At 31.5% G+C, this 27,392-nt stretch overlaps 3 protein-coding genes and 1 long non-coding RNA gene across 4 annotated transcripts; 3 read left to right on the top strand and 1 right to left on the bottom strand.

Annotated features, from left to right (window-relative positions):
* Positions 1-710: 710 nt before the first annotated feature.
* On the top strand, positions 711-3,756 carry LOC110646437 (iridoid oxidase-like). Its single transcript, XM_058135211.1, has 3 exons — positions 711-1,189; positions 2,489-2,936; positions 3,018-3,756. Exons 1-3 carry the CDS (start codon positions 711-713, stop codon positions 3,642-3,644), a joined length of 1,554 nt encoding a protein of 517 aa, XP_057991194.1. The 3' UTR covers positions 3,645-3,756.
* An 8,236-nt stretch (positions 3,757-11,992) lies between these two features.
* LOC110646429 (E3 ubiquitin-protein ligase UPL5-like) lies at positions 11,993-17,899 on the top strand. Its single transcript, XM_058135244.1, has 3 exons — positions 11,993-13,557; positions 16,213-16,682; positions 17,050-17,899. Exons 1-3 carry the CDS (start codon positions 12,111-12,113, stop codon positions 17,848-17,850), a joined length of 2,718 nt encoding a protein of 905 aa, XP_057991227.1. The 5' UTR covers positions 11,993-12,110; the 3' UTR covers positions 17,851-17,899.
* Positions 17,900-19,221: 1,322 nt separating this feature from the next.
* Positions 19,222-22,526, top strand: LOC131173243 (uncharacterized). The gene is made up of 5 exons (XR_009143464.1): positions 19,222-20,817; positions 20,955-21,032; positions 21,134-21,194; positions 21,287-21,351; positions 21,642-22,526. It is a non-coding gene; the product is annotated as an uncharacterized LOC131173243 (long non-coding RNA).
* A 3,283-nt stretch (positions 22,527-25,809) lies between these two features.
* LOC131173113 (mitogen-activated protein kinase kinase 2-like) lies at positions 25,810-27,190 on the bottom strand. Its single transcript, XM_058134813.1, has 4 exons — positions 27,101-27,190; positions 26,719-26,954; positions 26,322-26,367; positions 25,810-26,173 (listed from the first exon to the last, which is right to left on the bottom strand). Exons 1-4 carry the CDS (start codon positions 27,155-27,157, stop codon positions 26,096-26,098), a joined length of 417 nt encoding a protein of 138 aa, XP_057990796.1. The 5' UTR covers positions 27,158-27,190; the 3' UTR covers positions 25,810-26,095.
* Positions 27,191-27,392: the final 202 nt, after the last annotated feature.

Below are 27,392 nucleotides of genomic sequence, written 5' to 3'. Positions count from 1 at the left end.
TCATGAAATAACAATTAAGCATAAAATAGTAGTTATTATTTGAAAAAAAAAATTTAATACATAGATAAAACTGAATTTTATGAGACCTATTATAATTTAATTGTTACTCTATGATTGACTTGTCATTCCATGTATGGTGGGATTCACTTATAAAATATATAGATCTTATATATTTATATCGTGGTTTAATAGTAAATCAAGTTTAGATAAGAATTTTTCCTTTTTAGTTTGGTGTTTTGGTCAGCTCATTTTAATTCAATTAATATCTTCTAGAAAGTTCAATTTTTAATTTAATTTAATAAAAAATAATCAATTAATTTATCTAATTTATTACCTATGTTTTGTTAATTTTGTGAATTTTTATAAAATACAATGTATAAATAACTCAATTTAAGAACTTTAAATTTGTAAGAAGTATTGAAATTTGATTTACTTAATTAGTATATTTTTAACTTCTTGATAAGTTAAGATTTCTATTTTCTTATAAAAAAATAATTTATAACAAATTTTTACTCTTTCAATCTAATTTTTCAATTATAACTGATTTTTCCGGGCGCTAACAAACGTCCGCTTAGGCCCAAGAAGAAAGAGGCAATAATTTGCATTGTTGCGACGTGTGCCTACACAATTATTGATTTATTATAGAAGATATAACAATACTATAAAAGAGCAGCGGCCAACACTAAGCTGTCTCACAACTCGAGAAAAAAATGGAGTCCATCTGCAGTTTTCTTGTTTGCTCAGGCCTTTTCTTGGCCATAGCTATGATTCTATGCCTCAAAGGGAAAAATTTGGGACGTAGAACCAAGAAACTGCCTCCAGGGCCTGCAGGATGGCCAATCATAGGCAATATTTTCGATCTTGGAACTGAGCCACACCGAGCTCTACAGGAGCTTAAGTTGAAGTATGGACCTGTTCTCAGGCTAAGACTAGGATCCATGGACACAGTAGTGATCCAGTCAGCGAAGGCAGCGGCACAGTTGCTCAAGAATCATGACGCCAGCTTCTGTGACCGCAAGCCTCTTGACGTATTCACTTGTCATAACTATCGAGATGGGTCACTTGCTGTTGGCCGGTTTAGCCCCTACTGGCGCACGGTTAGGCGTCTTTGTTCGGTGGAAATGATGACCGTCAAGCGAATCAATGATACAGCCTCCATTCGGCGGAAGTGCATCGACCAGATGATAAGGTAACGCTGATTCTTGAATCTTATCTTACAGATATCGTATTCTTGTATCAACTTATAGTCTTATAACTCGATATAATTGAGCCTGAACTTGTTAGACCTTTGTTTAGTCTAAATATTGCCTTCTTAATTATGACCTCTGATTTGGGTCGCTCAATCATGAAGAGTTTTTGTCCTTTCTTGTTTCGCTCAACCGAAACTCGAATTTAAGATTGTATAATAAAATAAAATTTATTGATGTTAATTATAAAGATCAACTACTTCTGAAAATCGCTTGAAAAAAAAAAATTAGACTCGTTTGACTCACAAAATAATCTGTTTGTGGGGGAAAGTGTTTTATGAAAATATGAATTATTTTCTATGACATTAAAAATAGTAAGAAAATCATTAGTGAAAAACACTAAGTGAAAAGAAAAAAAAGAACTAAAGATATTAATTGATCAATCTGATGAAAAAAAAAACCGAAGCAGTGAGGAAAATGACTTCTTAATCTTGAAACAAGAAGTTATTTCCAAGTTTGAAGAGCATTTTTCGAGAAAATGATTTTCTTATAGCGTCTTATTTTTTTATTCTCAAATAATAAAAAAATATGAAAAATATTTTTTAAAAAAAACACTTTTCATAAATAGTGCTTTAAAAATCTCTAATTTAAACACTTGAAATTGAGTTTGAATTTTTAATATGATTTTAAAGTAAATTTTACACTCTTTATTATGCATATTAGGAAATGGTATTAGAGATTAATGAGACGGTTTAACATATAATTAAATGTTAAAATTAGCTTGTGTCAGTCAATTAATAATGAGTCTTTCACAATATTTTTAGGAGATTATGTTAATTTAATATAAAATTAAATGATTTTTATTTTTTTATTCCCAAACAACAAAAAATATAAAAATTATTTTTCAGAAAAATGTTGTTCGTGAAATAAACGGAACTTTAAAAATCTCTAACTTAAACACTTGAAATTGAGTTTGAAACTTTAATATGGTATAAAAGTAAATGCTACACTCTTCATTATGTTTATTAGGAAATGGTATTAGAGATTAGTGGGAAGGTCTAACATATAATTAAATGTTGAAATCAGCTTGTGTCAATTGATTAATAACAAGTCTTTCACAATATCTTCAATTCAAGTTCAGATATCATGTTAGAAATTAGTATATCGATTTAACATATAATTAAATGATGAAATTAGATTCAAATATTGCATATGCTATATCATTGTTGTTGATGTTGTGGTTTTTATTGAATTTATTAATTATATCATAGCAATTCATATATATAAAATTGTTTCAATAGGAATATTGAAGATGATACAGCAGCTGCAAATGCAAGGGGAGAGTCAGGGGTAGTGAATTTACCCCACTATCTCTTTCTAATGGCATTCAACGTAATTGGTAACCTCATGCTCTCAAGAGACCTTTTGGATTCACAGTGCAAAGAAGGGTATGAATTTTTTCAAGCCACAGGAATGGCTGCAATGTGGGCAGGGACGCCAAATGTAGCAGATTTTCTACCATTCTTGAAATGGTTTGATCCACAGGGGTTAAGGAGGAACATGTCGAGAGATATGGCAAGAGCTTTGAAGATTGTTGAAGGGTTTGTGAAAGAGAGGCTTGAGGTATACAAATTAGGGAATGAGGAGAAGAATAATAAGGACTTCCTAGACACTTTGTTGGAATTTGAAGGTGATGGTAAAGATTGGCATGAGAAGATCCCATATGAAAGAATCATTATAATCATATTGGTAAGCATTTACTTGATTAATTAAATGCATTTTAGATTACATAATTAATTAACTAATTGTTTGTGTGTTTGATGTTTAAAGGAAATGTTTTTTGCTGGTTCAGAGACTACAAGTGCAGCAACAGAATGGGCTATGGCAGAGTTACTTCGTAAACCTGAAGCCATGAGAAAGGTTAAAGAAGAACTCAATGAAGTAGTTGGAGAGAATAGAAATGTTGAAGAGAGCGACATAGAGAAATTGCCATATTTGCAAGCTGTTGTGAAGGAAGCACTTCGGTTACATCCCTCAGTTCCTTTACTCGTTCCAAGAAACACAATGCAAGATACAAATTTCATGGGGTACCATATAGCCAAAGATACTCAAGTTTTTGTGAATGCATGGGCAATAGGAAGAGACCCAGATTATTGGGAAGATCCCTTGACCTTTAAGCCTGAGAGGTTTTTAGGTTCAAACATTGACTACAAGGGGCAAAATTTTGAGTTGATTCCATTTGGATCAGGGCGGAGGATTTGTGTAGGTATGCTATTGGCACAACGGGTACTTCTCCTTAGTCTAGCATCTTTAATTCACTGTTTTGATTGGGAACTCGACAAGGATTCAACCACCCCTGAGACCTTAGACATGAGAGAAAAGATTGGAATGAGCGTGAAAAAACTTATACCTTTGAATGTGATACCCAAGAAACGTCCAAGGATAATGGCTGCCTAAATAATACTCTAAACGTAATTAGCGTGGTAGGTTCACTTTTCAATTTGGATGAAATCTTAAATTTAAATTTTATTTTGTCTTTTAAAAAATCCATCTAGATGGTTGTGTGATGTATTGTATGGATTAAAATAACTATGATGTAGTTTGATTTTAATATCTTTACACTCAAATTCTTGATATTGTTGTTGAATTTTTATGATAGAGTTAGATCACTCTACCTATTTCTATCATACTAATACATGGAAAGGCACATGAGCATAACACTATGAAAAAACGCTCAATTCAATTAAAAAAAATCTAAGATTTTAAATTTTTTAATTTAAATTATTAAGTGCTCATCACATCCACCAAATTTGTGAAAAAAAAATTGGAAGAAGTTAAAATTGATTTGGTGGAAGAAGAAAAATGAAGATGGTGGAAGGTCGACTGGGACCCAGCTTGAACACAGATTGAGGAAGTAGCAGAAATAGTGAAGTTAGAGAGAGACCTAGCTTCCAAGGGCCATAACTTGTGATTTTGGCAGCGATAGAGCAAGTCGGAGTACCAGGACACTGACGGTGATGCAAACAAAGCTACGGTTAGATAGATCGATAATAGCAATAGGACTTGAGGCTTTGAGGCTTTGAGGCTTTTATTTATGCATGTTATAATAAGTATGTAAATCTAAGATGCACATTATCATATAATCACATAGTATATAAGATTTATGTGATTCGATCATAAAATCTATGATCACAAGAGAAAAAGATCCATTCATTATTATGAAAGTAAAATATAATACTTTCAAATCTCTAATCTAGTGTGTTTTTTAATATCTTACTAGTTTATCATAAAAAACAGAATATTACAATATTTATTTCAATCCACTATCACTATAGATCTCATTTTTTTTATTTAAATTGAGTTGTAGCACGAAACTTTGGGATTGAATTAAAATTCTATTTTATAAAAAGACATATTCAAAATTTAAACTACATTAGTGATCGATTCGCTAGGCAAGTGGGTGACACCATTGTACTTACGACAAAGAAGTGCAACTAATGGTGCTGTCAAGGTCGACGTTGAAAGTGGAGAGAGAGAAATTTCTATCTAAATTTAATTTAATATGAATTATTATATACAATGGAATTCATATATCAAATAAAGAAAACCTCGTATATCTATCCATGGTAATTGAATTTAGATAAAATTTTCCTTAAATCTTAGAAATTAAATTGTAGGTCTCCAATGGATAAAGATTAATAGTAATTTTATTTTTTATTTTTTTTATTTTTGCTTGTGAAAGACAGCTTTCACTTAAGAGCAGGCAGCAAATATGGCCCACCGTTCATTGAGTAAATGCCCAAAACCTCAGCATTAAGAACTTCTATTTTCGTCTACTGAATGAGCCGCAATTCCAGCGGATTACCATCTTTGGCTCTTTGCCTCTCTGCGCCCCCCTCTTTGTCACTTAGGTCTCTCCCCGCTGCAACTCTACATTCCAACGCTTTTATTGTATCACAATCCTGAATCAGGTTTTTATCGACAATATTCAGATCTTTTCTCTGTTCTTTTGTCATTCCTCTATCGTATTCTTTGCTGCATTTCTCACCCTCTCTTCTCAATTTAAAATCTGGTCCTTGTTAGATTTTATTTTAAATTGTGTAGTTTAAACGAACCCCAGTTGATCTTTATAATCATTTTCAGATTCTGGTTTGTTCTTTAGCCTTGAAAAAATAATGTGGGCAAGTGGAAGACGAAAAGTTCTCACTGGCAGCATGTCTGCTTCATTGGTCAGTTGTGAAAGTTCTTTCTTTTGTTTGAGTTTATTTGCTGTTTCTACGTATATAACCTTCAAAACCTATATTATTCTATTTAAGACATGATTGTGGTTTTATTGGACTCCAGTTTACTTGTCTGCGTTTTCTTTAAAATAGGTTTTAGAACGGTCATTGCTAGGTACTCAAACTAATTTGGTATCATCCTCACGATTTTACGTGGAAATTCAATATTTTATCTATTTATTTATTTATTTTAATTAATTAATAATAATTTAATATATTTATAAAAAAAATATTTTATTAGATGACCTGTTTATTTATTTATATATATATATTATTTTTAAAATTAAATATATATTTATAATCTGAACAAGCCAGTTCAATAATAACTATTATCCCATCCTATAGAACTCTTCAAATATATATACCCTAATCATCTCTTTCTGCTAAACTTTGCTCTCAAAACTTATTTATCACCTCATTTTTTTACCAAATACTCTCAACAGGTATTTTCATCATCTTTAATTATTGTTATATGTGTGTGTGTGTATATATATATAAATTTACGATTTATAATTTAATGTGAGCAGAGAATTCTTAAATTTTTACTTCTCAATTCATCACTTTCGATTCTATTTTTAAAGTAAAAATTCTCGTTCTTCGTTCAATAATGAGTGAATTTGATTTGATTTTATTTTTTCTTAATTTGTTACAACTACTCTAGAAAATAATTTTTTTTTCTTTGATCATTGATATTGAATTGGGTTGATCATGATTACCGTGAGATAATAACATTGAATTTAGATTGTTTATATATATATATATATATATTAAAGTTATTTTATTTTATTATTATTTGATTTTTTTTTATATTTTGGGTGTATGGGAGATTCGAATATTCAATCTGTCAGTTGAAATTGTCTCTCTTCCATTGAAAATAATTATTGTCTTGGAGTTTCAGATGAGTGGTAATTATAATACATGGCACCGTTTTAATCCCTTTTAAAATTTCTTAGCATTAAATTTGTTATTAAATAAAATTTTAAATCAATACTTTAACACTTATTTTACATGTGACTTTCTAGAGTTTTATTTTATTATTGAATTTTATTTCGATTTTGATTAAATAATTAATTTTGTCAATTATCTCTGCATTAGAGCCATTATGATTCCGGGAACAGGCCATTAATGTCTTCATATTGATTGATATTTCACTATAAAAATTACCGATGTGTTACTCTGAATTGATTTGAGATTGATTTGATCTTATTGACTCTTTGAAATTATTGAAATAAACTATTGGAATTACACTATCAGTTATTATTTGCTATCTGAAATTTTTTGTTGATTTTCATTGATTTGTACAAATTGATTTTCTGTTTTGAATTGGTACCTGTGCTCAGTATCTGTATCTATTATCTGGCCCCACCGTATGGACTATTACGGTATTAGGTTGCATTATTGAGTCAAGCATCATTTCAATTTATGATTTGCATTAGTATCATATGCATTGATATCTGGGAAGGAGGAGGAATGTATCTAATGTCTGGTGGCGCACTTACCATCTGGCCTTTGGTGATGTGAGGTATCATCACCCTGGTGTACTGTACTATAAAATTTTATTGAATGAATTTCTTTTATATATATTGTTTATGAAATTATTTTATTAATGATTTTGATAGCATGAGCATGATTTTATTGAATAAAAAATTTATTGCAAAATTAATCAAGCGTCTATTCCATTGTGTGCTATAATTATCATTCATTGAGCATTAGCTCAAATCACGTTTTCTCTGTCTGTTATCTGTTTCAGATCAGTAGAATTCTGCAGCTAATCCAAATATTAAGTTCATTTTCTGGAGAGGGACAATATTTGATTTGTTCTCATGGCATGTCGGTATTCATGTTTTCTCGAGCTAATAATTAGTTTAGTTTATTGAACAGTTTAAGTTCTTATTTGAAATCTATAGAGATTCCGCAGTTTATTTATGAGATATTCATAATGTTTATTCAGTATTTTGTTTATTTGGATTTTATCTATTTTTTTGGGATTAGTAAGTGACAATATATTTATTCAATATACTCTGATAAGGCTTGCATGATTTGAGAATACTTAAATTATGTGCCGATCACGACACAAAATTTTGGGTCGTAACACTTACTCTATCGCCTTGAAGGAGGCAATAAAGCTTGATGTCTCTTGCTCTCTGTGTTTTCAAATTATAGCTTGTATTGTTATGTGTAATGTTAATTCTTGCTAGTTTTATTTATACTTGTTCAGATGCTGCCAAGAAGATCAAACAACTCACAATATGTTGATTCCCATGGTTATCTAAGTATGTCCTGGATGATATTTTGGATTTGCCTATTTGATTAAGGCTTTTATTTACACATGTGCTGACACCCTTGTCTATGTGGGTTTCTTTGAATTTCCTGTTTTTACAGGATTTCCAGTTGGTTCAAGTCCTGTAAGGTCAGCTTTGTCTTGCTATTTCTTTTTCTCTGTTACTTTTTCCATGGCATGTACATACACATTGCTTTGTTATTCTTAAAGAACTTCTACCCAAAATGGTTGTTCTTATTTCACTTTCTTTGATACATTTTAGGCAATCGTCTGTTTTTCTTAAACAAATTTAAAGAAAAGAAGAGTGCAAAGAAGTGTGATGCCTATAGCATATTTTGGCATGATTGAAAAGAATGTCATTTTCTATGCATTGAGCTCGCTTGTCTTGTCAAATTTCATTGTTGCCTATCATAATATTCCATTTACGTTCTCTGTTCTACCACAGGGATGTTATCTCATGTTTCAGAGTGGATCCCTCTATTTCTATACTGCGCAAGGCATTTTCTTTAGATAGGCCTAAAACGTCTGTTTCACCTTCAAAATCTTCAGCAACAGAGTCTTAACTGCCTCCTAATGAAGGGAAAGAAGAGTAAGTGTCATCAACTTGGTTATTCTATTCTTTTCCAAAAAGAAATTCCTTTTAAGTAGTTTCTTTGAAGGCTTTGATGCATTCAGGGTGTAAACGTATTGTTCTTGCTCTTACTTTTCTTCCCTACCTGTCATCTTATCTAAAAGGACATTTGTTCGTTGTAAGTTCACAGAAGCAAAGGTCGGTCATAAATTTGGAGAGTTTGCTTACGCACGAAAGCGAAGACTCCTTAGAGTAAGCGTTTTTTAGGACTTTATATGAACTACGTCAAATCTGCTTGCTGGTAATGACTGTGAAGGTTCCAAATCTTCTTGTGTTATCTTCTTAGTCTCTTTAAGAATTAAGAAATAACTCCACAAAACATGAATTGACCATATTTGCTTTCATCATCTGAACCATCTTGGACTAGTTTTTTGTGATTGTAATTTATAAGGAAATGTAAATTTTTTTTACTAGGACCTATGAGGATGTAAATTTTTACGATTGATCATTCTCCTTAGTTCAATAAGAAGACTTATTCTCTGGATAAAGAGTAAAGAGCATTTGGAGATGCTCATTTGGAGTTTGAAATTTTCTGGCAGGGTGATTAGATTAATTTTGATGAATAAAGTGAGGGGGAGTAGCCTTCCAACTTGTTTTTCTTGAGCAAGGCAGGCTTCCTTGTAAACAGATTTGTGCCTATGTATGCAAAACTGATATCGAAAGGTTTGAATTATCTCCATGAGAGAAATGTTGTTCACAGGGAAATCAAATGTGCTAACGTATGTATTAGTGCATGAGAATCGATGTGTGAAAATTGCTGATTTTGGATTGACAAGTCACCTTATTTAGTGCTCTTATTGAGTCCAGCAATTTGACTCCATACTGAATCGCTCCTGAAGTTTTTAATTGAAAGAGAGCAGAAGGGTATAAGCTTCGAAGCTGATATATGGAGCCTATGCACTGTGTTGGAGATGTTAACTAGAAAAACTACATACTCTGATTTGGAGCCTGTGCAGGTAATCTTTTGGATTGAAAAGGGTCACCCACCGTCCCTCCCTAATTCTCTCTCGGATGATTCACCTGACTTTATCCAGCAATGCATGCAAGTTGACCAAAAAGATCGTCCCTCCGGTGCTAAGCTTCTAGAGCATCCATTAGTAAACAGATCAACTTCCAATATAGACCAATTGTGCTAATTTCGGATTGACTTAAAAAATAAATATATAATCGCACATTATTCGTTGAATGTTATAATTAAATGAAAGCCCATAAGGTATATTGATAATAAAATACACACAATATATTATAATAAGAGACTGTAAAAGTAAAAATGGTGGGAAATAGCTTTCCTTTGAATTGAGATTCAATTGATATGGCAATGAGATGGTTAGAGATTTAATTGAAATCGTTCTTAGTGACAATTTGTGTGATAGTCGTCGGTTTGCAACCTGTAGGGCAGGTGAGAAATTGGAATTGGCATAATGATGTATGTGGACTAATAAAGACAACTTCCCTTAGTCAAAACAAAAGTGAAACTGCTCATATACCGAGTCGAATTTGGAAATTTTGATTAAGAGGATAATCACTCATTTATAAAATATTTTTTATTTATTATTTATAAATATTGAAAATAAAAAATTAATAATAATATCCAAACTTTAAATATTATTACTTACCAGAAGTTTCTGGAGAGCCTGTGTTTTGTGAAGCAAGATGAGATATCTGCTTGCTACTTATCATACTTGTTCATGAATGCATGTGTCTGGCATTGCAAATAAATAAATAAATAAACCCCATCAAATAGATATTAGAATTAGCCAAGAAAGCAACACCGTCATTGGCTGCTCCGGTGCTCAGGCTTAGGCCGTGTTTGTCATTTAGATTCTGGCCAGAAAAAGCGCTTTTTAAAATATATATACTATTTTAGATATTATTAAAAAAATTTAATTTATAAAATATTATTTTATTTTTTTTTATAATTTTTATAATTAAAACATATAAATCTAATATTAATTAATTTTAATACTCTTTAATTAAATATTTAAAAAAAAAAATTCACAACAATTTTAACAATAATGCTAACAGAGTTTAAAGAGTTATTTTATAACCGTAACGGGTACCTGTGACCTAACCGAGTTTTTTAAATGTTTGATTAACTAACCAAGTTTAATTACTTGTCTAAGCATATTCATATGAATGCATGAAACCTAATCTATATTTGTTGACTTTGTTTTTTTAAAAGAATAAAAAGATTAAATTAGTTCTAGAAGAAGAGGAAGTACTACCTTAGTTCTTAACTTTTATTGCATTTAATTTTGAAAAATAATGGGACAAGCTACCCATTGACTCATGATATTTTAAAACTACATAGAAATTTGGAATCAATTTTATTTATAGTCCCTTAATTTAGGTCGTTATATCATTATCATCCTTTAACTTTAATTTGTATCATAAAAATTCTCGAATTTCTCACTAAAATTCGTGTGACTTATTATTAATTAACTTATTGTAAAGTTTTACTTATCATCTTTCAACTTAAATAGTTTTATCATAGTTATTACTCAACTTTACAGTCAGTCTAAGATTTTAAATAAATCTTTGTTTATTTAAAATTTATTTAAAATAAAATCATATTTTTGAAATAGTTCAATATTTTTTTAAATATTTACAATTAATTATTTAATTTAACATATAAAAATATTATTTTTACATATATTATTTTTCAATTTGATTTTAGATTAATATCTAAAAGATTTATATCTAATTTATCTTAATTCCTTTGATTTTATTTTAATATAAGAAAAAAATTAATAGTATATAATTATTTTACTTTATTTTGAAAATATTTAAACCTAATTAAATATCAATGATTTTATACCTTTTTTTTATATAGGTTGATATTCTACACTGTTTTTTGTCATTATTTTTTAAATTATTAAGATAATATATCAATCTTAATTATTATTTAGTACATTTTTTTATTGAAATTATTTATATATTAAGTTAAAGTTTAATTTTTTTTTTAGATAAATGAAAATTAAGGAATGTATATGGTATATTTATTAAAGTTGAGAGCCATAAGTTAATCTGGAAAATTATAATAGCAGGTCACAAAGATTTTAACGATATTCAAATCAAAATTTAAGAATTTTTATGATACAAAATGAAGTTGAAGGATTCTACTAATATAACAAATTAAGTTAAGGGATTATGAATAAAATTAACCCTAAAAATTTGCTTTGACTTGGTGCCCTTACCATAGAAATTTCCTTAAAGCTGCTTTAATGAATCAATTGTATTACTAGGTCTTAATTAACACATATCCACCAATGGAAGAATCTGTGTCTTTTTCAAGCTCTTTTCAGTAGTTGGGAGCAGCTATTGACTTCTACTCGAAAATTGTAAATTGCTCTATCATTCCACATTATTTTTCATTTTGTTTCCTTTCTTTTCTCTAGCGAAATCTAAACTCCTGGATTATTACAAGAGTGCATGTCAAAATCTTAATTTTATGTTCATCATTAATTATTCTTCCTTGTCTGCATTCTATGTTTTTATAATTATATTTCTGGGATTTTTCTTGTTCAGACTTATTTATAACAAATATGAAATTCACCTAATAAATAAATCTGGCATTGTGAACTATGTCTAGATGAGAATTCCCTTCTAATGTCAGTTCCAACTTGCTGAATAATTTATATTTCTGCTCATATTCAAGAGAACAGGGATTTGCAAACTTTGTGTGTTACCATTGTGCTGGAAAGCCATTGAAGACCTCTCATCCAGAGTAGATGGAGTTCTTTGAAAATAAACCCGTCAAATTATTTGTGAAAATGATGAATTCGGAAGGTAGAACTATAGAAATTGATGTGTATTCTAATGGTTTAATAAAGTCTATCCACGAGCAAATTCTAAATAAAGAGAAAATTCCAGTTACGGAACAGATATTATTTCATGACGGGAAGCAACTAGAGCGGTGGCAGACACTTGAAGACTGCTCAATTGAAAACGAAGCTTGCCTCGAGCTGATGGTTGGACTTGTATGGGATGACTCGGACGAATCATCAGCACTTCTCCAAATGATTCACGAAACGAGTTCAAATATTTGTCGCATGTGCCGAGGGGGACCCGTCTCCATGGATCGAGTTGACAGGAAGACCATTGAAGTTTTGATGTCCATAAGAGAAGGGAATTCGGAGATTCTTGATTTGTATTCTATCCCTGCAACTTTGGTTATGCTTTATAGCTCACCAATTGAAGGTAACAAAGGGTATGGTGATTTTCTCATAAGGTTTACCATGGATCTCATATTGATGAGCACAGATAATATTCTTGGTGATGAAAACAAATTTTTAGCGTTAGAATTTTGTCATTTGCTAAGGAATGAAGCATCTGATGACGATCCTTTGTATCAATCATGCCGGACAACTCTAAGAGAGTTGTTAGAAAGAGGTAATTATGAGATCGATTTCAATTATGGGCCACGCTCAATGCTTCAAATCGTACCCTTTGTTGTCGAGTTGGTAGCACCCTTGCGGAGTGGACTAGGTTGGGCCTTCTATCCAGGTGCGCACATTCAGTTGTTTAAAATTCAATTTCGCGAGTTCCATACATTTTCTTGTGTATTACGTAAAGCAATTGATAATCTGAAAAAAGCCAATGAGGATGATGAGTGTAAGATTATGATTATTCTTTCATCGACGGCAATTAAAGTTATTTTTCATGGCCTTTTGAAACAAATGGAGGACCATCTCAGTCGTTTGCCAGTTATAACACAAATATTTGAATCAAATGATGTTGTGAGTTCTGTTTCATCCCTGTATCTGACGATTCTCAATGAATTGAATAGCATATCTCAACTTGTGGAGGGTGCTGCAGAAGAATTTCGGCATGTATTAGAGGACAAAAAGATTTCACTACAACTAATGGTTAAAAACGCTACAAGGAAAGATGATTACGATTGGCTTCTTGAGCATAGTGCTTTGCTTGATTCTGAATCCAGGATGCATTTGGTAATGATGAAGATGATCTCTGAGGAAAAATTACGCGATGCAGGGCTCTACAAGCCTATCATTCTTAGGTGCAAAAATCTGTTTAAGGCGTTCAAAAATAAGGATCTTATGAATCGTGAAGTATTGCAGGATTGGTTATGCAAGTTATGCCAAGCCTTATTCAAACCACAAAATCTCCTTTTCTTGGCGTGTCCAAATGATCCTACAAAGTTCTATCCTAATCCTGGTAAGATATCCTTTCTTTGAATTAGCATCCGTAATTATTACTTATACATTTTATATTATTATTATTTTTATTAAAAATGATTTATAACGTTTTGCTATAATTTATTTTATATTCCCTTTATCCCGCAAATAATCTATTCCAAATTATTTACTAACTTCCTAATATGCCTCTATTTAGAGAAATTCTATGGTTTCATACAATGCATAATTATTTTGTTACGAAAAATAAAATAATTTAACATAAATTTACTACTCATCTTATTAGATTTTTGTAAAATGATTTTTTTTCTGTAAATTACTTAATTACGAAAATTTTATTAATTTAACCAAAAAAAAATTTCCTTAAATAAAAGTACATATAATATCTTTAAAAAAAATCTAAGAGATAAATTATGTATGATAAATTTTTGTTAAAAAAATTATAAGAACAAGTTTAGGTTTGTTAAATATTATTTATTAGATTTTTAAAAAATATCATATGTATTTTTTTATATGAAGAAACTTTATTTTTTTTTAAGTTAATAAAATTTTCGTAATTCATTATTTTACAGAAAAGATAATTATTTTATAAAAATTTCATTAGACAATTTATAAATTTATATGAAATTATCTTATTTTTTATAATAAAATAATTTATATTTTGTATGAAATCAAGTAATCATAAAAAAATACCCTCTGTTTAATATGCATTGAAAAGGTAAAATTTATTAGTTTCAAAAATAGTTTAGTAATATGGGTTATTTAAATTTAAATTTTAACAACAAATAAGAAAACACTAAATAAAATTTATTATTTTAACTACATTAACTATATTTTTTGTTAATAGTCAAAATGGTATTAAACATATTATTTTAATGATCTCTTTAATAATAGTCAAAATGGTAATAGCGTGAATATAGATTATAGAACAATAGAAAAAAATGTGAATTATACTAGAAGGATTAGATCTTTAGAAGTAAAGGAAGTACTTAAGAGAATGAAAATGGGTAAAGCCTGTGGACCCGATGAAATACCAATTGAAGTGTGGAAGTGTTTGGGAGATATGGGAGTAGCATGGTTAACTAAATTATTTAATAAAATTCTAAACTAAAAAAAAATGCCTGATGAATGGAGGAGAAGTACCTTAGTACCTATTTTTAAAAATAAGGGAGACATACAGAGTTGCTCAAACTATAGGGGAATTAAACTCATGAGCCATACTATGAAGTTGTGGGAGAGAGTTGTGGAGCATCGACTACGTCATGATACTTCTATCTCTCTCAATCAATTTGGTTTCATGCCTGGTCATTCAACTATGGAAGCGATTTTTCTCATTAGAAGCTTGATGGAGAAATATAGAGATATAAAAAAAGATCTGCACATGGTTTTTATTGATTTGGAGAAGGCTTATGATAGTGTTCCAAGAGATGTCTTATGGAATGTATTAGAACAAAAAAGGGTATCTATTAGGTACATACAAGTGTTGAAAGATATGTATGAAGGAGCAACTACTATTGTGCGCACGGTGGGAGGGGACACAAGAGATTTTCCGATCTCAATTGGATTACATCAAGGATCAGCGATAAGCCCTTACCTTTTTACATTAGTTTTAGATGAATTGACGAAACATATACAAGAGAGTATTCCTTTGTGCATGATGTTTGCGAATGATATTGTTCTGATAGATGAGACATGAGAAGGAGTCAATAGAAAGCTAGAGCTTTGGAGAAGTACTCTAGAGTCAAAAGGTTTTAAGTTAAGTAGAACGAAGACAGAATACATGCATTGCAAGTTCAGTGAAGGCCAAACTGGTGATAGGGAAGGAGTTAGTTTGAATGGAGTGGTACTGTCCCAAAGTAATCACTTTAAATATCTAGGCTCAGTCCTTCAAGTAGATGGGAGATGTGAGGAAGATGTTAGTCATAGGATTAAAGCCGGATGGTTGAAGTGGAGACGTGCCACGGGAGTTTTATGTGATCGTAAGATTCTCAATAAGTTAAAAGTAAAATTTTACCGTACAGCCATGTTATATGGTAGTGAGTGTTGGGAACTGAAAGAGTCGTATGCGTCTAAGATAAGAATTGCAGAGATGAGAATGTTAAGGTGGATGAGTGGCCATACTAGACCAGATAAAGTCCGTAAAGAGAGTATTAGAGAAAAGGTAGGAGTGGTGCCAATTGAAGATAAGTTGAAAGAAGGGAGATTGAGGTGGTTTGGTCATGTGAAGCGTAGAAATATGGAGGCTCCAGTTAGACAAGTAGAGCACATTAGGTTAGAGGATAGAAAGAAAAAAAGGGGTAGACCTAAATTGACTTGGAGGAGAGTAGTACAACATGACCTAGAAGCATTACACATTTCTGAGAACTTAACCCAAAATCGTTTAGAGTGGAGAAAGCGAATCCATATAGCCGACTCCAAATTTTTGGGATAAAGGCTTAGTTGAGTTGAGTTGAGTTGAGTTGAGTTTTTAACTATATTTTTTAATCTTGTGAAAATAAAAGCAAGTCTATCTTTGTGGGATGTAGTAAATTGTATAACATTCATTATCATATTTGACAAATCCTTGTTTTGTTTGATCTTAAATTTATTAAATATCAATTTTTTATTAAAATTATATAAATCATAAAGAAGTGGGTGTGGATTATAATATTTTTTTTCATTTAACATGTATGTACAGAATTGAAGCCACAACCATTACACTTGGACTATTTTGAAATTTCTGGTATGGTGATTGCACTGGCATTGATGCATGAGGTACACGTAGGCGTTGCCTTTCATCGTGTGTTTCTTTTGCAAGTGGCTGGAAAGGATATTTCCGCAGAGGACGTAAGGGATGCAGTTCCATCTTTTTACAAGGCCAAGGAACCTTTACTTGATAATCATCAAATTCTGAATGAATTCCTCAAGTCAGTCTCTGAACAGATAAGCTTTTTCACAAAAGGCTTTGATAGTGTTTTTGGAAAATCAATCATCCAACTGCTATCTCATGGCAGAATAGAGCTTGAAGATCTTAACCAGGTTCTGAAAGGAAACTTAAATCTTGAATTTAATTCTGGTAAGAAGAGAAAACGTGACCACAATGAAAGTGATCCTCTGATTTCGTCCCAGGACAATGAAAGCGATCCTCTAATGTCCCAGTTCTTGAAGGTATGTGCTTGCATAATTTCCTTCGTGTCACTCTAACATAACTATTGCTTCCTCTACGTTTTCCATACTCATCAAATCTCTGAAGCTTGATTTCAAAATATTATTACATGGTTTGCTTTATTAATGGAATCTTCTTTGGAAATAAATGGCTAGTTTTCTCATCTTTCTGAAGCAATTATGGGCTTCTAGACTCTTCTTTACCTTTCAGCAATTTCATATTGTTATTGGACTAAGTTTTGCAAATGTTTTGGAAGAAATCCTTCTCGAATTTAGTTTCATTTTTTGATTTCATTAGCATAACCATGATTAGTATTGCAATTCCTATTAAACTATAATATAGAAATTAACTATGTTGAATCCTTGGCAGGCTAATAAACAAAAACTTAATATTCCAAAGTGGCAAAAGGGTAAGATTCTTGGAGAAGGGGGTTTCGGAAAAGTGTATGAAGGATATGCTCCAAGTGGTTTCTTTTTTGCTGTAAAGGAAATGGAAATCAAAGATGAAGGGACGATTGACAAAATTGATCATGAGATTGATTTATTATGTCAACTAAGACATCCAAATATAGTCAAATTTTATGGCATGGAGAGACGTCAATCGAAGGTCCATATTTTTCTTGAGCTTGTAAGTAGAGGTTCTATTAAACAAGTATATAAAAGTTTTGATCTGGAAGATTCCCAAGTGTCCCACTACACCAAACAGATACTGGAGGGTTTGAAGTATCTCCATGAAAGAAAAGTCGCCCACAGAGACATCAAATGTGCAAATATACTGGTGAATGATAAAGGACGTGTGAAAATTGCAGATTTTGGATTGGCAAAGGTACTAGAATTAAATGCTCTTATGAAATCTAGCTGTGGGACAACAAGCTGGATGGCTCCCGAGGTCATTGAAAAAAACAAAGAGTATGGGTTTAAAGCTGATATTTGGAGCCTTGGCTGCACTGTCTTGGAGATGTTAACGTGGAAGAGTCCTTACTCTCATTTGACATGTGGGACTACAACTCTAGAATGTGAGATTGAAAATGGGAAACTGCCAGATCTTCCTGATTTTCTGTCAGACCTTTCACGAGATTTTATCACGAAGTGCCTTAAATTTAATCCAGATGATCGTCCAACTGCGGCTGAGCTTTTGCAACATCCTTTTGTGACAGGTTCTAGCTTTTAGCATTTTCATATTTTAATCAACTCCGTTAAAACTTTTCTTCAGCTTAAAATCTATGAATAAATCATTTGGCGTTTATGAGCTTTTCTTCATGTTGCTTCCTCAAAAAAGAAAAACCTCCATGGCTAGTAGAGCTTATTTTTAGGAACTTTTAGTGAATTTAAATAAGAGGATGGCAATACTCAGGACTCCATGAATATTTATGAAATTTTCTAAGCTTGTTGAATAATTTTGACAGTAGTGAAATTTAGACAGTTAGGCTGATATATTCTGACAGAGATCATTAGGTAAACCTGTCGGGCTTGAATGGGTTTTGAGTGGAGTTTTGTGGGCTTGAGGCCATTGAAAGGTTGCTGAACATATTTAATATTATTTTCTTATTAGGAATTAGTTACTAGTTGTATGGGAAACTGTGTCAAAATTCGGCATTATCGTATAGGTTATTTATACTTGCTTCGGTTTATTATTTTTTTTTTATCTGTTGCTGATAAGTGTTTGATACGTTGTGTAGGTAATCCGAGCCAACAGTCTTCCTCCTTTCAGCTGGATCAAGAAATTGCATGAACCATCATCATGTGAGTTAGATATTTTATATTTTATAAATTCAATATTATTTAATATCTTGGTATGCCCATACGTTCACATGTGTGTGCATTGCATGAGCTGTTAATGGTAGCTACTACTCTCCAATCAGTTTTAGATTTTAAGTGACCATGATTGTAGCCTCTGCTCTCCGGTCAAGTTTATGGACTAAGCAGCTAATTTAGGAGATTTGCTCCCATATATGTATATAAGGACATTACAAGATGCATGTTTTGCTCTAAGTTATCTTTTTGTGCAATTATTCAGTGTTTTGTCCGCATTTTTGCTTGGTGTGCATTTTATATTATGACTGCATTAGTCCTTAATAGTTATAAAATAATAATTATATTTAATATCTAAACTCTGTTTGTTAGTCGAATACTTACTTATTTTTGTTCATTTATTTTCTTAGGAGAGAAGAAAAGCAATCTTTATTGTTAATTATTCTCCTTTTGTTGTTATTGGTTTGTATCTTATTTCATGTCACTTTTCAAATACTCTACAGCTACTTATGTAATTTTTTTTTCGGTGTGCGTGCATAACATTTTATGGATGACTGAATGAGAATTGAGCTAGGTTTTCCAACTATACAAATATATTTATATTTATAATTATAATTTAAATTATGTATGGATATAGAGGCTGAGGAGAGATCCCTCATCCATGGACTATTGCATGCTTGAGAATTGAGATATATGATGCAGCTTGTTGACTGTGTGGTAAGTTCACGTTGAGTTGAGCTACCCATGGCTTTGAGATATATGAGTTGAGTTGAGATATATAAGACTACCAACCGACTGTTAATTGTTAGCCTGCATCACAAATACAATCTTTGCTGAAGGCTTAATGTTTCATTTGAGTATATGAGGCTACTCTCATTGCAATAATTAGGATTTTTTTTTCTTTTCTTTTAGTTAATTAGAAAAAATGGTGTAGAAGAAGAAATAGAAATGGGCCCAATAGCTTGCTCCATTCCTAAGCAGGTGTAGAGGCCTAAACCCAAACAAACCCTAGCCTAGGAAATCAACCTGCAGGAGAAATGAACAAAGGAAAGCATCGCCGTACATGATAGAGGAAGAATGCCACCAACCAAATCATCCTTGCAGAGACATCAAGGTTGCCCCAGTGACATGCAGGCCAGAAGGACCCAAGAGCAAACGAAGCAGAAAACTAATAACCCATGGGTATTGCAGACAAAGAAGACAAACACCGGTCAATAGAGGGGTGGAAAGTGGCATACTCTTCGGTATCTCACTCATGCCTTCCGGGTTAGGCTGATCTGCATCACACCCTACGAGTGACCACCCTCCATAACTCGTCAACCTTCCCCTCAGTAACCCAATGCTATAGCAATCAAACAGAACGAGACCAAGAACAAACATCAGACCTGCAGATCAAGAAACCCTCAAATCTGCAGCAAAACCAAACGCAATTATTTATGCACAAACCATCTCTCCCGAAGGTGAGGAGGGAGACCCACTTCTGGGACAGGAGACGGAGACCCCCCCTGAGTCGCGAAATCAGCAAAGATGGAGGCCTACGAGCCTCAGAGAACCGAAGGACCACTTGTCAGTCTGAACATGCATATGTTATTATTATGTCAAAATCATTGCTATAAAGCTTAAATGCTTGAATGAAGCACTATAGGAAGGAGACATGAACAAAAATTATTATAACCAAAATTTATAACTCAAGTGACTTGTATAAAATATGAGTTAGGTACTTAAAGATCAGTATAAAATCTTAAGTTCAAATTTTATTTTTGTTTTTGTAAGAAGTACCCACATCTAGATACTATATCGTTGTGTGATGTATTGTATGCATTAAAAGAAGTGTGATGGACTTTGAGTTTAATATATTTTCACTCAAATCCTTAACATTGTTCTTGAATTTTTAAGATAGAGTTAGACCACTTGGTAAATCTTAATTACATGGGTTTGATTATTTTTGGACATAAATTAGGTCTCTGCCTCTGCCGCTCTGTACCGCCCTTACACCCAAGCCTCTGGCAACCCTCCACTACCTCTCTCTGTCCTCTCTGCAACTCCAAATGTCATTGCTTTTCTTGTATCACAATCCTGAATCAGGCTTTTATCGACAATGTTCAGATCCTCTTCTCTGTTCCTTTATCATTTCTCTCGTTTCCCATGTCGTATTCTTTGCTGCATTTCTTACTCTCTCTTCTCAATGCAAAATCTGGTCTTCTTTAGATTTCATTTTAAACTTTGTAGTTTAAACGAACCCAAATTGACATTTAGCCTTGAACCCAAATTGACATTTTAAACTTTAGATTTCATTCCTGGTTCTTCTTTAGCCTTGAAGAAATGATGTGGGCAAGTGTAACACGAAAAGTTCTCACTGGCAGCTGTTCTGCTTCTTTGATCAGTAGTGAGAGTTCTTTCTTTTGTTTGAGTTTATTTGCTGTTTCTATTTATATAACCTTTAAAGCCTATATTATTCTATTTAAAACATGATTGTGGTTTTATTGAACTCAAGTTTACTTGTCTCTGTTTTCTTTAAAATAGGTTTTAGAACAATCATTGCTAGGTACTCAATCTAATTTGGTACCATCATCACGATCTTACTTTATCGCCTTGAAGGAGGTGAAGAAGCTTGATGTCTCTTGCTCTATGTGTTTTCAAATTAAAGCTTGTATTGTTATGTGTAATGTTAATTCTTGCTAGTTTTATTTGTACTTGTTCAGATACTGCCACTTGAAAGAAGATCAAACAGCTCACAAAATGTTGATTCCCATGGTTATCTAAGTAAGTATATTGTGGATGATGTTTTGGATTTGCCTATTTGATTAAGGCTCTTATTTAGGCATGTGCTTACACCCTTGTCTTTGTGTTTACAGGATTTCCATGGTTTCTTTGAATTTCATGTGTTTACAGGATTTCCAATTGGTTCAAGTCCTGTAAGGTCAGCTTTGTTTTCCTATTTCTTTTTCTTTTTCCATGGCATATGCGTACACACTGCGTTTTTATTCCATTAGCTCTTTCATATTCATAAAGAACTTCTATCTAAAATGTTTGTTCTTATTTCAATTTCCTTGACACATATTTTTAGGCAATCCTCTGTTTTTCTTGAACAAACTTAAAGAAAAGTGCAAAGAAGTGTGATGCTGCCATATTCCATTAACGTTCTGTGTTCTACCATAGGGAAGTTATCTCATGTTTCTAAGTGGATCCCTCCATTTCTATACTGAGCAGGGCATTTTCTTCAGATAGGCTTAAAATATCTGTTTCGCTTTCAAAATCTTCAGCAACAGAATCTCAAGTGCCTTCTAATGAAGGGGAAAGAAGAGGAAGTGTCATCAACTTGGCTATTCTATTCTTTTCTAAAATGAAATTCCTTTTGAGTGGTCTGATTGAAGGTCTTGAGGGGTTGAGGGTGTAAAACTTATTGTTCTTGTTCTTACTTTTCTTCCTCTACCTATTATCTAAAAGGAATCCTGCTAATGCTACTTTCAAATTTGCCACTTGTGTTATTGCAGGTAAAAAGGCATATTGCAACAAGACTTCCTTTCATCGATGCATTCTTGTTGAAGCTGAAGAAGGAAAAAGATCTACTTGCTAACAAGAAAATTTGGTCTCGTAGATCTGTTTTTATACCAGAATTTGTGGGTTACACGGTACGAATTTGCAATGGAAGAACATTTGTTCGTTGTAAGATCACAGAAGCAAAGGTCGGTCATAAATTTGGAGAGTTTGCTTACACACGACAGCGAAGACTCCTTAGAGTAAGTACTGCAACTGGAAAAAAGAAGGGGAAAAAATAGGCTGAAGTAAAAATGGGACAAAAAGAAATCTGAGTTTTTTAGGACTTTCTTATGAACTACATCAAATTTGATAGCTGATAATGATCATGAAAGTCACAAATCTTCATGTGTTATCTCCTTAGACTCTTCAAATTTAGAAATAACTCTACAAAACTTGAATTGACTATCTTTTCCTTTCATTATCTGAACCATCTTGTACTAGTTTTTTGTTATTGTAATTCATAAGCGGATGTAAATTTTCTTAGTAGGACCTATGAGGATGTAAATACCATTCTCCTTAGCTCAATAAGAAAGCTTATTCTCTGGATAAAGAGTACAGAGCATTTGTAGGTGCTTATTCCGTATGTTCCTGCGAATTTTGTTACACTTCCTACCTCACCGATTAAAGATAACAAAGAGATTGCTGATGGTGGAATCCGGGTTCTAGGATTTAGTATTGATTAATATACTACCGAAAGATTGGCTATGGCTATTGTTATGGTTGATAATTGTGCAGGGTGATTGAGCTGGCTCCTACTCCCCTTGAGTTTGTGAAATTTTCTGGCAGCGTGATCAGATTAATTTTGATGAATAAGTGAGAGTGGGAGTCGCCTTCCGATGTGTTGGAAAAAGTTTATAGAAGGTTTCAGCTTCAAGATTCGTGTGTGTGTATGCAAAACAGATATTGGAAGGTTTAAATTATCTCCATAGAGAAATGTTGTTCACAAGGAAATCAAATCAACTGTGCTAATGTATTTTGTGCTCTTATTGACTCCAGCAAGTGGACTCCATACTGGGTGGTTCCTGAAGTTGTTTATCGAAAGAGAGCAGGAGGGCATGGGCTTGAAGCTGATATACGTAGGTATAGCAAAATTTTCTAAACCCGACTCGTTTTGCCCCGAACTTGATCAATTTTTCTCCATACCACCTCGACTCCATTTATACAAGGCAGGGATGAGAAGACCTCTCCGCCCTAAAACTCCGTTTAGTAATATATTATTATTTTTTATTAAAAATAATATATATATATAAATTATAATTTTAACAAAATATATAAATAAATTATTAAAATATTGAGTAAAACTTGCAATTCTAATTATATTTTATTTTTTAATAAATAAATTTATATTATATACTAATAAATTAACATAAAAAAATAAATAGAAAATTCTCCGCAGGTAGGGTATAAATGAACCAAGCCACTCGTTAGCTATTCGAGGTTCAGCTCATTAAAAGCTCAGCTTGGTTCGGCTTGATTTCTAAATGAGTCGAACTCGAGCTCGAATTTTAAGTTCATTTAATAAACGAGCCGAGCTCGAGCTCAGTAATATTCGACTCGAGCTCGAGTTTGAGCTCAACTCATTTATAAGTTCGCGAGTTGGCTCGTTAAACAGGTTCGTGAGGGAACTCGTTTATATGCTTATTTACAAAAATATTTATATTAATTATTATAATTTTATAATTTTATAAATATATTTATTTTGTTTATAATTATTTTTAAAATAATATATTTTTTAAAAGTATGATATAAACAATATATAAAATATATTTATAGTTATATAGTTATTTATGTTTTAGATTAAAAAAAATTAATTTTTATATGAAAATAAACTTAGAATATTAGATAATAAAAACATAAAAATTATTGTGTACTATTTTATCTTATATTAAATTACTAAAAAAATTAAAATTACATATATTTGACATTAGTGTGATTTGAAACATGAAGCGTATCTTTTTCCTCTCTTCCTTCTCTATTAAAATTTTAAACTTTTGAAAGATTAAGTTTTAAAATTAATATTAATATATCTAAAAATTATTATTACTTTCTTTCTATATGCAGTCTCACTTTCAATCTCTTAATTAGTTTTCTTTATATGAACTTTAAACTTTTAAAAGATTAATATTCAATTTTAATACTAAACTATTTATTTATTTATTTATTATTATTATTATTCTCTTTCTCTAAACACTTTCTCTTTATACATCCTTTAAAAATTTCTCTCTCCTAAATCTTTTCATACTAAATATTATTCGTTTATTCCCTAAAAATTAAATTATTAATATGTTAAATTTAAATTATAATACTATTGAGTTTAGTTAAGAGCCATGAAATTAGATTATGTGTGTGTGTATGCGCACACACACACACACACACACACACACACACACACATATATATATATACACACACGTTTATTTAATTAAGTTTATTATAATTGTCATTAATATATTGATATCATATAATATATTGTATTTATATTATATAGTAATCTTTTTAATTAAATCATAATACTATTAAGTATAGTTAGGTGTCATGAAATTAGATTGTGTGTGTATATACATACACATACACATGTAATTGAGTTAATTATAATTATAATTAATATATTGATATCATATAATATCTTGAATTTGTATCATATAGTAATCTTTTTAATTAAATCATAATACTATTGAGTTTATTTAAGAGCCATGAAATTATATTAAGTATGTGTATAATGTAAATATGATTTTTAATCAAATTTAAACCTTAAAAATTTATAAATGTAATAATAAATATGATAAAATTTTAATTATACATTATCTTGTGTCACTAGGCTTTTATTGTAATAAATTATTTATATAAAATAAAAGTAAGTTAAAATTTAAAAATAAAAGTTAAGAAAAAAATGAAAATCTGATGTGGGACTTGTCCCAAGGGTGGGTGGCTTCCCTTCAACTCAAATGCTTTCTTTTGATTGGCTAACAAGCCAACATGTGGAGCCCAAATAGGCTTTTTAGTAATTTTTTTAATTTTAAATTTATTTTAATTAAGATTAAATATATTTTAATTATAATTAATTTAATTTTTAATTTATTTTTATTTAAATTAAATTTTATTTTAATGTAATAATATTAACGAGCTTTGAGTCGAGCTCGAATTCAAGCTTGAATTTAGTTTATAAACGAGTCGAGTTCAAGTTTGGTTCGTTTATATTATAAATGAGTTTGATACGAGCCGAGCTCAAATCGAGCTCGAGCTCCTGAAAAAAAAAATATAACGAGCCAAGCTTAAATTATTCAAAACTCGGCTCGGCTCGGTTCGTTTACACTCTCTTATGGGGCAGAGATAGGTGGAGCGATCCTCATCCCCCATCCGCTCCATTGCCATTCCTATATATATGAAGCCTCGAGTGCACTGTGCTGGAAAAATTAACCAGAAAGCCTCCATACTCTGATTTGGAACCTAAAAAGGTAATCTTTCATATTGGGGATGTCATCCAGCTCCCCTTCTGATTCTCCCTCAGATGATTCACCGGACTTCATCTAGCAATACATACAAGTTTATCCATAAGATCGTCCCACTACGGCTAAGCATTTAGAGCATCCATTTGTAAACAGATCAACTCCTATTCTCGACTAATTGGGTACATTTCAGCTTGACTTATAAAATAAATATATAATCACATTATATCTTAAATATTATAATATAAAGTCTATAAGGTATATTAATAATTAAAAAAAAAGCATATATATTGTCTTAAAATTTCACCACCACAAGCAGCAACACAAGATACATCTTTATCAATGCGGATGCACTAATATTCAACATTTATAAATAGAAACTTAATTAGCCATTTTAATAAAAAGATTCAAGGCCTGATTGATAGATTTTTTCATGGTCTTAGTCTTTAGTAAGCAAGAAATTTCAGTGGCTGACAATATTTTAGTACAGTGTTTGTAGGCTATACAGCCAGAAAAATAATTCCTATAATACACGCATGTACACGACAAGATGCTTCAGCTGTTGTTATGGCAGAATGCTAGTGGAAAAGAGTTGCAATTGGATTAACCTTTTTTAGTGGCAAACATTCTTTAACCAGTTCTTGAAGAAGAGCTGTTCACGCTTACTTACCAGAAGTTTTATGGAGAGCCTGTCTTTGTGAAGTAAGATGAGAAATCTACTTGCAGGTTCTCATACTTGTTCATGAATGGATGAGTCTGGCATTGCAATTGAAAATATTAAAAAAGAAAATCAAATATTAAAATGTCTGGTGATAAGCACAAATTTAATGGATTTCACTTGGATGTTAAGGAGGAGAAAAAAGAAAAATAAAATAAAATAAAATAAAGAATTTCACGCATATACCAAAAGTTCACGTGTTGACAGTCTATTTTTTGGGTCCTTCTGCAAACTGAAAAAGACAGTAGAGATCCCAAATGAGAATAAGTAACCTCATAGTTCATAGTATTGTCTAGGCCAAAAGAAAATTACCAATTCAATATAAAAGAAAACAAACACGGAAATGACATGCAAAAACCTTATTATATCAAACATTCCAAATAGAGATTAAATATTTTCTATTTAATTGCTTGATACCCATAATCAATCAACATGAAAAGCATGCACACGTTATATGTATATTATATCCTAGAGGATGGACTCATCAAATATCATATTGAAAGCCTGAAATCACTCTTATAACTAAAGACAGCAAAACTAATATGGAACATGACTTAGGAAGCACCAAATAATTAATCTTTACCATGAAGATATGAATGAGCAAAACTCTGGGGAAAATTGGTCAGAAGGTGCGCGAGGTTCAGGTTGCTCAACAATAGCTCCCATGAGTTCAAAGACGTTAGCCCAGACTTCACCCTGGTCTGGAGGGGAATATGGGAATTGACCAGTTGCACACTCCAGCAATACTATACCCATGCTCCAAATGTCACTTTTGTAGTTATGTGATCCTTCACTAATTTCACTGCTGATTCTCTCAGGCTACATAGCACAATCACACACGAACAAGTTTTAAATACAAGCAGAATAATGGGTAACCTCTGCACTTTGCAGCCAGAGAAAAGAGGAAGAATTCTTGCGCATTACTACATGTACAATTAAGGAAAATTATACAATTAAATACTCACAGACATATAGTGGTATGTACCAACGCAAGTATTTGCCTGTCCAGAGGTGCTTGCCATTATTGCACTCACACCAAAGTCAGCAATCTTGACATCTCCTTTATTAATTAATCTTTATACTTAAAAATAAATTTTATTTTATATTTATTTTTAATTAAAAATTTATACTAAAATATTTTTAATAATTTTAATTAATATAATTATCTTTTAAATTAAGTTAGATAAATTTATGTACCAGGATATAAAATGTAAAAATAAATTCTTATATTTTTATAAAGCAATTTAAAAAATATAA

This window comes from Hevea brasiliensis, chromosome 14, assembly GCF_030052815.1.
Source record: "Hevea brasiliensis isolate MT/VB/25A 57/8 chromosome 14, ASM3005281v1, whole genome shotgun sequence".
In the NCBI taxonomy this organism is placed as follows: Eukaryota; Viridiplantae; Streptophyta; class Magnoliopsida; order Malpighiales; family Euphorbiaceae; genus Hevea; species Hevea brasiliensis.
The sequence above is the reverse complement of the archived record's forward strand: the minus strand, read 5'-3'. Positions and strand labels throughout refer to the sequence as shown.

Bases quoted from the DNA above. Each gene is read 5' to 3' on its own strand.
- LOC110646429 (XM_058135244.1), top strand. From the start codon at position 12,111: ATGGAGTTCTTTGAAAATAAACCCGTCAAATTATTTGTGAAAATGATG. The intron at 13,558-16,212 runs GTAAGATATCCT...ATGTATGTACAG, and splicing joins AAAGTTCTATCCTAATCCTG to AATTGAAGCCACAACCATTA. The intron at 16,683-17,049 runs GTATGTGCTTGC...AATCCTTGGCAG, and splicing joins TAATGTCCCAGTTCTTGAAG to GCTAATAAACAAAAACTTAA.
- LOC110646437 (XM_058135211.1), top strand. From the start codon at position 711: ATGGAGTCCATCTGCAGTTTTCTTGTTTGCTCAGGCCTTTTCTTGGCC. The intron at 1,190-2,488 runs GTAACGCTGATT...TTGTTTCAATAG, and splicing joins TGCATCGACCAGATGATAAG to GAATATTGAAGATGATACAG. The intron at 2,937-3,017 runs GTAAGCATTTAC...TGATGTTTAAAG, and splicing joins GAATCATTATAATCATATTG to GAAATGTTTTTTGCTGGTTC.
- LOC131173113 (XM_058134813.1), bottom strand. From the start codon at position 27,157: ATGGCAAGCACCTCTGGACAGGCAAATACTTGCGTTGGTACATACCAC. The intron at 26,955-27,100 runs GTGAGTATTTAA...TGTGCTATGTAG, and splicing joins GTACATACCACTATATGTCT to CCTGAGAGAATCAGCAGTGA. The intron at 26,368-26,718 runs GTAAAGATTAAT...TGTCTTTTTCAG, and splicing joins TGCTCATTCATATCTTCATG to TTTGCAGAAGGACCCAAAAA.